The sequence below is a fragment of the Peromyscus eremicus genome, chromosome 6 (genome assembly GCF_949786415.1).
Source record: "Peromyscus eremicus chromosome 6, PerEre_H2_v1, whole genome shotgun sequence".
NCBI lineage: Eukaryota > Metazoa > Chordata > Mammalia > Rodentia > Cricetidae > Peromyscus > Peromyscus eremicus.
Window position 1 is genome coordinate 129,015,968 of NC_081421.1, and position 12,524 is coordinate 129,028,491.

At 38.5% G+C, this 12,524-nt stretch overlaps 1 protein-coding gene across 2 annotated transcripts in view; it reads right to left on the minus strand.

The window, feature by feature from the left end:
* Lrrc7 (leucine rich repeat containing 7) overlaps nucleotides 1–12,524 on the minus strand; it is a 364,429-nt gene that overhangs the window by 44,004 nt on the left and 307,901 nt on the right. For both annotated transcript variants that reach the window (XM_059266515.1, XM_059266514.1), the window contains one exon: nucleotides 8,992–9,111. In XM_059266515.1, coding sequence (XP_059122498.1) covers nucleotides 8,992–9,111 — 120 coding nt within the window. The remainder of the gene's footprint in view (nucleotides 1–8,991; nucleotides 9,112–12,524) is intronic.

Consider the following 12,524-nt stretch of genomic DNA (forward strand, 5'->3'; position numbering starts at 1 on the left):
TGACAGCTTGTGGCACTTAGGGTGTTCAAAAGAGCATGACTAATGCTCGACACTTAAGTCCAAGAGAGTTCAGCTATAGACTCACTCCCAGAGAAGCACGTAGTAACTTATTCCAAGGAGTTCCTTTGCATTTAAATAACCAAAGTTTTTATAATTTAGTAAAACAACAAATGCCCGGTTCCATCACGCCCCTTTACACTGTGCCCTTCCATTTTTAAAAGCAAATTAGGTTTCAAAAGCTCAGCTGGTTGTACGTTTGCTTCCCTGTAGATGCACTTCATTTACTTTTACTCATCCCAAAGTTAAATATAATAAACATCTTTGGACATTATATGTTATCACATACAAGACGACTAAAAATTAGAATTTTAGAAGGGACAAAATTACAGTGTGATGGTGAGCTCTTTGAATCATATGGGAAACATGGAGCTGAATCAATGGTCGGTCTAAAACAGCAAACTAACACAGACAACACAATACCAACAAATATCAGCCCACAAGAAAACCCAAAAATTCTGTTCAGTAAAGAATCAGGGACTGATACAGGGCCTATGTAGATAGAATCCTTTTAGATAGTGACTTTTTTACTGAAGCTGAATATCATAGAGCAAGCCACAGCCTTAGCTTAACAATGCCTGTGAAGGCCAAGTGGAGAGACTAGACTCTTCTCTCTCGGGATGTGGCAGAGCATTGCCACATGGCTGTAAAGTATGATGCCCCAGACTCCAATATCCAGAGGCCAAGTAGCGTGCCACAGCACTCACATGACTAGCACTCAATGGCCCCTCCCACCCAGGCACAGTAAGACTTCTGCCTTTCTAACAGGATGTTGGAGAAGGCCTCGTAGAGCCAGACTTTCATCTGACCCTGTGATAGTGAGGCAACTGTACCACAGCATCAGAGGAAATCAGTGAGGAGTTGGAGTCTCCATCTCAACCTAGTAACATCAAGGATCTTTTGTTTGGGATTTCAATGAAGGCCAAAAGGAAATCTTTCTTTTTAATTATTACTTTTGTTGAGATTTATTTATTTTTATTTTATGTGAATGAGTGTTCTGCCTGCATGTATGTTTATGTACCATCAGATCCCCTGGGATTAGAGTTATAGATGGTTGTGAGCTACCATGCGGATGCTGGGAACTGATCCTGGGTCCTCTGGAAGAACAGTGAGTGCTCTTAACCACTGAGCCATCTCTCCATCCCCAAAGCCTTTCTTTCTATCTCCCCTGGATTACAAGTCACACCAAATCAACTGAAATGGAATTAGAGGAAGCTAGCTAAAACAGAAAGGCCAAATTGGGATGGAGAGATACCTCAATCAATAAAGTGCTTGCCTTACAAACACAAGGAGCTGAGTTCAATCCCTAGAACCCATGTTTAAAGAGCAGTGCATGGTGAAGTATGTGTGTGGCAGTATATGCTTGCAATTTCAGCACTGAATAGGTGGGGACAGGGTCATCCCTGGATTTCCAGGTGAGTACCAGGACATTAAGAGACCCTGTCTCAAAAACAAAAGGTAAAAGACAGCGTCCTCTGGCATTCACACACATCCACATTCACGAACATGTGCAGGCCTTACACAGTGTGTGCAAGCGTGTGGAGAATCTTAGCAAAAGACCACAGAGAGCTGGACATTAGGACAACAGAAATCACTTAGTCTGAATAACAGAGAGAAAACACACAGGAAAAATATGAGAAAAGTCTAAAAAAAATCTGTGGACTACACAGTGTTTTAGTAATCATATCATCAGAACAATGGCAGAAAGAATGTGCAGCTAAAATGCTACCAGAAGAAATAATGCCCTAGGTTTGGGGAGATGGCCAAGCAGCCGAGACCACTCTGCCTTTGCAGAGGACAGAGTTTATTTCCCAGCACCCATATCAGGTGCTCACAACCACCTGTTACTACAGCTCCAGAGGATCTGACACCCTCTTCTGGTCTCGATAGGCACTGCACACACACATAATTAAAAATAAAATAAATCTTAAAAAATAATCCTCACAAACCTGGAAATTTGTTAACTGACAAGACTTAACAGGTTCAGGAACCAGAGAAAAACAAAGTGCCATGTGCAGACACAGTCTAATTTGATGACTAAAAGCTAAGGCAAACAAAACCTTCAAAGCTACGAGAGAAAAAGATGACATCTTCTCTATAAAGGAAAAACAATTTGAATGTCAGCAGATGTATCACCAGAAGCCACGAGTGACAGAAGAAAATTACATGATTTTCAAGTGCTGGAAAGAATGAACTGTTAGTCCCTAATCCTCTAACTGTCCAGGTATTCTTCAGCAACGACCAGGAAATCAAGACAGTCTCAGATGAAGGACATGAGAGGAATTTGTTGTTCCAAGAACTCTTTTTAAATAGTGTTGTAAGGCAGCTTGCCAGCAGGAAGAAAACAGGAAAAGAAAAACCTTGTAGAATTAAGAAGGAAGAAAAACATTGCCAAAAGATCTGCCAGCTGATAAATCAACTTTCCTTTCCTTAAATTTTCAAAATTCTTTTGTGATCAAAACAAAATTATGACACAATCTGATGTTTCTACATGCAGACTCACACAGGATAGATGCAGAGGAGTTTTTACACAAGCAGATGAAAGCATGAAGAGGTAGGGAGGTCATGTCCATATACTTTGTTTCAGCCACAAACTCCTGACACCAGTAGATTTATAAGCTGGGGTGTGTGTGTGTGTGTGTGTGTGTGTGTGTGTGTGTGTGTGCACTTCAGGAGCAGCACTACAAAAGCTAAGTAGAGGGCCACACTAAAAATATAATTATAAAAATAAATTATAAAAATATAATTAATAAATGAAAATTCTAAGAGATGTTCAAATAATTCATAGGAAACAGGAAAAAGAACCATAGAAGCAACAAAATCCACAACAAAAGTTAAAAAAACAAATGAAATTAAATTTTTGATGCATCATTTCTTAATTACTGCTGTTTTTTTGTGTGTATGTGTGGTACATGGGTGTATCTATGTTTGTGAATATGCATATGTGGGTACACTTGTGTGCATGTGCATATGAAGGCCAGAGGTCGGCACTGGGAGTGTTTCTCAGTTGTTTTCCACTTTAATTTTTTGAAACACTCTCTTACTGGAGTTTACTGATTCAGCATGACTGACCAGCAGGACCCAGGGATCCGGTTCTATGTGCCCTCTGAGCACCAGGACTGCAACCATGCACTGTTGCTTCTAGCTTTTCATTTGGGTTCTGGAGATTTGAGCTCATATCCTCAGGCTTGTGTGTGGAAAGACTTTATCAGCTGACCCATTTCCTCAGCCCCTCAATTCTTACTTTAAATGTAATGAATCAGGCAGGAAAAACAGGTCTATGAAGTGTTGTGGATATTCATTCCATCAACCGCTTTGGAGTACCAGCCTTAGGGCATGCATAGCCTCTTGGTGGGTTATGTGATTGCTTTAAATCTGAGGAGATGCACATGGTCATTCTCTCTTGGGGTGTTCCGAGACCAGATGGCCAGATCCATTCCCTCCCGGACAGAATGGAGGTCAATGACTGTTGTTTACTTGGTTCTGTATCCATGAGTGTATTTTTCCCCTTTTATATCTTAATAAATCTTTGACACTCTTTTTACAGACTCTTGTGGTTTCACTTACAATGAGATCACACTGTGCATATATTAATTAAATGAAAACAAAAGTGGCTGTATGGGACTGAATAAAAAAAGATGTCAGAACAAAGCAATTTACCAGAGACAGATTGGAATTTTATACTGTGAAAGTTTAGTTCATCAAAAAATTGTAGCAGTCTTTATATATAGTCAGACCGCAGAGGTACAGATATGGGAAAACTATTGAACTAGAAGAGAACTAGATGATTGTAATATCCATTTATGAATAACTGGTAGAAAAACTGAACTGAAAATGATCAAGAATATAAAAATGCAGAGGAACCCAACATTACTCTCCACCAACCATTTCTAATTGTCATGTCTAGAATTCTCCTCAGTTTACTATAGGAATCTGTCTAGGTGACCTGAACTGAAAACAACTCTCAGGAAGTTGGCTGAAGTCACACAGAAGATGGTCTCCAACCACAATTCATTTAATTATGTGACGGTAATAGAAGGATGGAAGGACACTATCCAAGCACTGTATACAACCCATTTCTGAATAGTCCAGGCCCAGTGAGGAAGCCCATGGCAAGTAAAACAGTACATTAAATACTGTACATGAAAATATGATATATGAATCTCTGTGGGACACAGCTAAAGCACAGATAAGAGGAGAGTCATAACACCAAATTCACCTGCTAGACGAGACATGAACAGCTCCTTTCAGTGACAGTGGAGAAAATCCTCGAAGCAAAGAGCTTTAACACTAAACACTTGGAGGTGCTGGGCATAGGCAAGGACTTTCTGAAATGACTCCAGTGGCTCAGAAAATAACACTAACAATAGAAAAATGAAATTAAAAGTATTCTACACAGCAAAGGAAACAAATGAGTGAAGAGACAGGCTAGAGAATGAGAAACAAACTCTACCAGCTATACACATGGTAGAATAACCAGAATACTTAAAGAACACATGAAAGACATAAATCACAAGAAATCAAACAACCAAGTCAGTGAAGGGACCAATGTAACGAGCAGACAGTTCTCAGAATATGAAATGGCCAAAAAATAGGCTGTTCACCCTCACTACCCTTCAGGAAAATGCAAATCAAAGCTACATTGATAGTTCACCTAACCCCAGTCAGAATGAGAGCCATTTAACATAAGAACACATACCAATGATGTGGACAAAGGGGTCCCAGATACATCCTGGTGACAATCTAAACTAGTTCAGTCACTATGAAGTCAGTAAGGAGGTTTTTAAGGAAACTGAAAACAGATCTGTCATATGGCCCAGCTGTACCACTCATGAGTGCTAACAGAGAATCCAAGTGGACATATCATGTTCTTGAACATCAAAGCTTTTTGCAGCCCTATTCACAACAGCTAAGTTAAGGAACCAACCTAGGCATCCAGTAACGGGAATGAGTAAAGAAAATGTGTTTTATATATAAATAAATGATTCCCTTTTCCACCATATGGAACAGACATGCTTTCAGTAGGAATGTTTTTACTCATTTTTGGTTACTAGATTTTATACAGATGCATAATATCATAGATGTCTATATGCCATGCGAGTGGAAACAAAATTGTGTAGGGCCCATGGGGCTCTTGGGAAAGGGAGGAGTTTGGGGAAGGCATGTGTGGGTATGCTAAAAATACATGTCCATATTTAATCCATCACGAAGCACAGTGAATATATACCAAGGGAAATAGGAGCACATTGTATGCGTAGACAATGCTGGGTTCTAATTCCTGTTCTTCAATTCCATATGGTCACTTCCTTACTTCCTGAAGTTGTGAAGAAGACACGAGACTTCCTGTCAAACACTTCACTACTGTGCCTGCTCTACACTGCACATATTCACGATTATGACAATTCCATAAAGCTAACATTAAGAAGACGATGTCTTCTCTTTAATTTGTACTTGGTGTCCAAACCTGTCCTCACACTTGGGTGCTAGAGTACTGCCTCACAGAGCTTGGTGGCATGCCTACAGTATGAGGGGCATTCACAGGTCTGGCTGATCTTTCAGGTTTTAGTTAGATGCAGGTAACATACCACTCTGTCTCTAATGACAGATGAAATGTGAGGTACAGAGCTTCTCACTTTGGTGACCTGTACCACAGGGCAGCAGCTGGCTGATGTGAGGGCAGTCATCTCTGTCTTACTGAATATCTATCAGCACATTGTTCTATTATTAAATATCAATCTACAGAATACAGCAATGGAATTGGAAGTTATTTAAAAAAGGGGGAAAACAATGGAGCAATCTTAAGAGTGGGATGTGGCAAAAGTCAGTACATATCTATTCATTTAAACCTACAATGTTTTCTGATGGCACTGTCACACATTCCCCCAACAGAGATGAGACAGGAGACATGAGCAACAGAGATAAAAGCTATGAGTCATTCTTTCCACCTTAATGTTTTTAAGAATGTATGCATAATGGGGTGAGAAGGCTAATGACCACATGACAAGACGCTGACTCCCGTGACCCCCAGTTGCTATGATATCTATGTCTTCTGGCTACACGGTTGGCCATGGGCATTTTTGTGGTGTGGTGTTAATTTTATATTTTTGCTTCTAGATTTTTCTCAAAGCAAACATAATGTGAATGTGATTGATTTATCTCAAATTTCTGAAAAAGGGTAATCATTTGCTTTATGGAACAAAGACTGATGGGTAATATGTTTTAACCTGACTCTTTCCATTGCTTTAATCTGACAAGTTTATTTTCTACCACTGACTTGATAGCTATCTAATAGATAATTTTTGGGTTTGGACTTTTATTAAAGGGATAATTCAGAGTCAGTGGGGACAAGAAGGGTCCCCTGACTTCATGGCTACTGCATGGCCACATAGGCATCAGGAAATAAATAAATGTTCTCTGCTAAGAATAATTACATACCATGTAAGAACCCAGGGCTAAGACTGTCACATTAAACACCTGCCGTTTGCCTGCCACTTCTTCTTCAGAAGAATCTTTGGTTTATGTTTTCTCAAGCACCTATCCACATCACTTTTGAGAATAACTGTAATTATATAATATAAAAAGTAAGTTTTTAAAATTTTTATACAATCTAGTTAACATTAAAAGCCATCAATAGGGCTACATCATCCTAGTCTTTTGGATTATCAAAACAAATATTTGAAATGCGTCAGTAAAGAGAGAAATTATTACTTCTTCAAAACTACCTTTCTGACTCAGCTATTACAATGTAGCTGCCTCTGTAGAGTCTTACTTATTCTCGTAGAATTTTGGACTTTATATAATTCTTGTTTAACAAGCAGGTCACTCCCTTTCCCTCTCCCTTCTCTCTCATTTCTATCTATAACATTCTCCATTTCTCTTCTCTAGGATGTCTCTATCTCATGCTAATAACAATGTAAAAAGACATGGTAAACCCAATTAATACATTTATTCTTTTAGAGATGATTATTTAATTATTTTAAATATACCTATGGGCATGCGTGTCTCTGTGTGGGCATGTTCATATATGTGCAGGGGCCCACAGTGGGCCAGAGATATTCGATCTCTCTGGAGCTAGAATTACAGGCAGTTGCTGGGAACTGAACTCAGGTCCTCTGCAAGAGCAGTACATCTTCTTAACTGCTGATCCATCTCTCCAGCCCTAACATATTCATTCTTATTTCCCCATCACAGAAAAAGACATTGCTACATTGATTTCCTAGAAAAGATAACATAACTGATTCTTTTAAAAAAGTACATTTAATTTGCCTCAATCCCAATTTGTTTACTGATTACACGAACGGGTTCTTCACAAGATACTCCTGGCTCTACCTGTCAGGTTTCTATTGCATCTAAGCTTTTTTCTCTATAAATTATGTTTCCATCTTTTCCTCTGAAAAGTCAGAGGAACTTCTTAGCTTGCTTTTTGGTTCTAAGCTCTGTCCTTTGCAGTGTGTTCTCTGGAAATCTGTCAGAGAACTATTTAAATGAACATTGCATCCTGCCATTTCCCTTTGAAGATACTTCCATGTTCCCTTTTTCATATCCTACAAGATGCAGCCCACATGATCTGACTTCTGCTTATTTATCCAGCCTTTTGGACACTATGCCCCATCTCCTCAGCTCCCTTTATTTCCTCTAAATGGAACCCTTTCTAGGAAGGGTCGCAGCTTGCAACCCTTCACAGCGTATCTCATTGTGCTGCTCAAGTGCTGGGTGTTGCCCAAGGCATAGGTGCTGTCTGGAGGTAACAACTCACCAGTTCTGGGGAAAAACGTATATCTTTAAAACTGACTAAACTTACCAGGGGGAAAAATTACCTAGGTTACAGTATACGTAAATTATGAAGTATAGTTACAATGTGATGTCACTGGAGCCTTAACACTGTAGTGTAAGAGCCAGAGCTGGGTGGAAGGGTCTCCCACAGTGCTCTCCCTAGAAGTTTGCATAATTCTAAATACAATGTTTATCATGTCCTCACAAAAATGATTTTTCTCAAGTCTTAGACCTGCATAAATCTAGTCCTGCTCAGGATCATCTCCTGAAAACTTTTCTGGTTTTGTTTTTAGGACTTCTGCCCACTATCATAACCAAATTTACTCACTTTTAGTTCTGTGAAATATTCCTTTGTGCAAGCAGCAGAAATTACACTTTCCTGCTGACAGACAACTGAATCCGTTCCGTTTTCTGGTAAATGGGACATGACCTTGAATGACACTGGCGGTTTAGGCTAAAAGCTTTTAGAAGCTTGTATTTATCTTTGTTTCTCCAGTCCAGCAAGTGCTTTGCGTGTAGTGTATGTACTATTGCTCAGTGAGTGCTTGCTGGACAAACTTTAACAACTTTAAACATTTTTAATGTATTTATTGATTGATTGATTTATGTGTGTACATGTGTAGCCATATGTGTACCATAAAGCATGAGTGGAGGCCAAAGGGCAACTTGTGGGAATTGGTTCTCTCTCTACTATGTGGGTTCTGGGGAATCAAAATCAGGTAGTCAAGCTTGAAGGCAAGCACCTTTACATGCTGAAGCATCTCACTGTTATGACTTTAGATGTGGCAATTCGACCTTTTTAATGGTAAATATAATTTTATGAATGTTGGTTATGTGTACTGCTGAAGCCAAGGCTAAGTGAAGTGTATGCAACACAACTTTCTGTGCTGGCACCTCAAAGTGTGTCCTAAGGTACTCTTCCAAATGGTGAATCTGCAGAGGGGAAGGCTATTTACATGCAGCCATTACTAATTGAGCACCAGGCTGTGTCTATTTCCATTCTTTTCAATGCATTGACAGTTGACCAGAAGCCCTAGAGTGGCAGAATATTTAGCCTGAATTTACCATGAAGTTAGAAATGATGTTAAGACACAAGATATGGACTACATATTATGATGAATGTGTGAGGTTCATGGTTTGTGTCAACTTGACATTGATTACCTTTTTAGTAATGGTGTCCGGAGGTACATCCCGCCTCCCAAGTGGGTAAGGATTCCATTGGCCACTAGGAGAGACATCTTCTTGTCCATTGTCTAAAATGTTGCTTTGCTGGGACGGGGTCTATTGCGAAAATGGTATGGCATTCTTTAGTGATGTTTACGATAGTTTTCTGAAAAGAGTCCCTAACAATTATGGTAAAATTAATTTTGTTTGATTATAGAAAACATATATCCTAACTGGAAACACTATTATATTCTATTTACTGAGTAAGAATTCTAAACTGACAGCTATTTTAGAAACAATGAGAAATACAATTAAAATAACCATTTCAGAGTTATTTACTGAATTTTAAAGTTTAGATTCTCTACAGTACCTGAATAAAGATAATCAGAATAAAATTAATCAATGCTTTAAAAACATCCACAACATTTTAAAGCCTGCTTAGTTTGTCTCTTTAGTATGAGCTTACCATTTAGAATATAAACTGAAACCATGCAATCCACAGACTGGAACGTGCAATATTCCAAGCCAGGGCCTAACATGAATTTTTTGAGACTTTGATGTGATTTTTCGAGGATGTACTTCCCACTAATCCTCTGCAGAATCTGCACTGGCAGATGAAGATGTTTGGCATTGTGCATTATCACAGACAGCTGCTAGAATCACAGTCAAGTAAGCAATGACTGTTTTGGTTACTAAATTCAGTTATTTATGCATCACTTATATATTAAAATTAAATCCTTCATAAGTTTAAGATTATTAAAAATATTCTTGTTTGTGGTTTTTAACAAACAGGATATGCCTGTCTTTATTAATACTGATGTTAGATATTTTGAGATGATCCAGACTCTAGCTAGATTAACATTACACAATCATATACTATCAGAAAGGGAGGACCTGTATCTTCTACTGGAGAAGTCACTGGTGGTATACACAGCATGGGATGTGTGTACAAAGTCCTTTCTCTCCTAACCTTTAGGGACTTGAGTTCTATTTGTTTTATTGGGAATCCCTGTGTGAGTCAGAAGCTGCCTATTCCAGTGCTTGCCCACATTCTGAAGAAACCTGGCTAGAGAGGTTGTGCTTACTGGTATTCCGTGTGAGGTGGGTCCTTCAGCCTTATCTTGGTAAGCTAGGCTACTGCTTTCATATGCATCACGGGTAGCTGCTTGCCAGTCCTCATCTGGGTACACCACTATGATCTCTTTAAAAAGAAACCCAATAACCAACTTGTCTGTATTCTGACCACATGAATGTTTTTAAAGAACTGCCAGGAAATATAGTAAAACAGGGTTTAAGGTGAGACTGTCTCTCAATGTGTCTTATAGGACTTTGTATAACAATGTGTCTAATAGAGTTCACACTGTCTCACAATCCCTCTAATGGACATAATAAAAAGGACACAGTTCAAATTTCACCTTTTGCTTGGACTGTGTAAATTCTGCTTCCACAAGCCCATCAGAAATGAATAAGGAGAAACAATGTTTTTGAATGCAAACTCTCATATTAATTAAGAATGAATTTGTGTTTAAAAAAATCAAATGAAGAGTAACATATATGAAAAACATGTTGCTTGAAAGTAGTGAGATACCTATCTGATGTCTGTTTCAAATGGATTTCTAGTCTTTACTGTTTTTAGACTACTATTTTCACATGTGCTCACATACAACTTTTCCAGATATTAAAATATGCCAAATAAGAATACAAAGATTAAGCAGCTAAGAGTTATTCATGCATCCAAGAGCCACTGGCTAGTATTTTCTTTTTGGATTTTCAGCATCCATGTCTCTTTGGTCTGGGTCCTCCACCCTGAGGGTCTAACACAACCTGCCATCTGGTTGCCTCTGTGCAAGACACATTCTTGAGAGGTAGACAGAACTCAGCACAGGTTTCCTTTTTTGCTCACGTCACTCTCATCTTTATATGAATTTCCTCTTATGCATTTTTTAACCCGCCCAGAAATGAACAGTCCTATTTTGAATAGCCACTGAGAGCTATTCAAAATGGCACAATTCTTCTTGGCCCACAACAAAAGTGCAGCTCCATTCTATCAAAACCATGACATCATTACCCTGGGTTCTTCCCAAGTTTATAAATTAATTTGTCTCTTTTTAAAAATTAGAATTAGGGCTGGAGAGATGGCTCAGCGGTTAAGAGCACTGGCTGTTCTTCCAGAGGTCCTGAGTTCAATTCCCAGCAACCACATGGTGGCTCACAACCATCTGTAATGAGATCTGGCACCCTCTTCTGCAGGCAGAACACTGTATACATAATAAATAAATAAATCTTTAAAAAAAATAAAAATTAGAATTAACTGTCACACTAATTCTTTTATATTACAGGGGACACAGAAACAGAAACATAAAGGACCATTAAGGAGATTCTTTCTTACTACATAGTAAAATTAATGTACTTCCTGAAAGTAATTTCCCTTATTAATTTCAAGAATGAGCTGCGATTTGATTTTCCTAAGTGAGGCACTAAAGCCTGGAGAAACAGGAACACCATGAAACACTTATTGGGGATGACTGAAAAGTGAAATATTTAGTATGCTCACATCGTTTCTCACATTAAGATATATGATATGAGTAAATTTTTTGTCTAGCTGTTAAAATTCTCCAGAAGATAAAAAGGAACAACTTGAAAGCATAATATAAATTGAAGCCATTGCTGTTACAATGTCTTATTTCTAATAAAACAAGCGAAACCAGGTGCTCACATCCTGTTAGTACTCTAAAGGTTAGGACCACTTCTGATGTTCCTCAGCTCACATGACCAGCCAAGGAAACAAACGCACAGTGCATAGGATGTTAGCTGCTGGATCTTACTAGTTTTTATTATTAGAAAAACAGAGGAAATGGACAGTGTAAGTTAGTGGAAAAGCAAACATTTTAGAAAGGGCTATAGCTTAAGAAAAACTGGCTCCAAAGTTTGCTGTGGCCATTGACAGACTTAGTGGACGATTCTCAGAACTAGGAACGGTGACAAATATCCAGTGAAAGAAGTGATTTCTAATCTGGCTAAGCCTTCAGTATGCATTTGTGTACACGAATGTGTCCATATGGATGTATATTTGTGTAAGTATATATATGAGTAGTATTAACACGAGTAAATGGGCATAGCTGAACCAGTTGCCTTGCTCATCTGCTAAATAATGGTGTACAGTATGCTTGTGAAATTATATGTAATGCCATCTTGCTGAAGAAAATATATGAGTAGCATTAGAATTTGACACTTTTCCAAGTTCTTATGATACCTTTGATGAATGCAAGGATCTACTTTGTTAGGTAATTGATACATGGTTTGCAAAGGAGATTTTCATAGACTTAAGAAAATGTTAAAGATAGTATGTCCAAGCAACATGGTGGCAAATGTCTATAATTTCAGCAATGAGGAGGGAGGCTGAAGTTGGAGAATCATAAATTTGAGGCCAGCCTAGGCTACATACTGAGACCTTGTACAAAACAAAACAAAACAAAACACCAAAATTGGAGCAAGCATACAGATCAATAAATAAAAACCAACACCAAAAA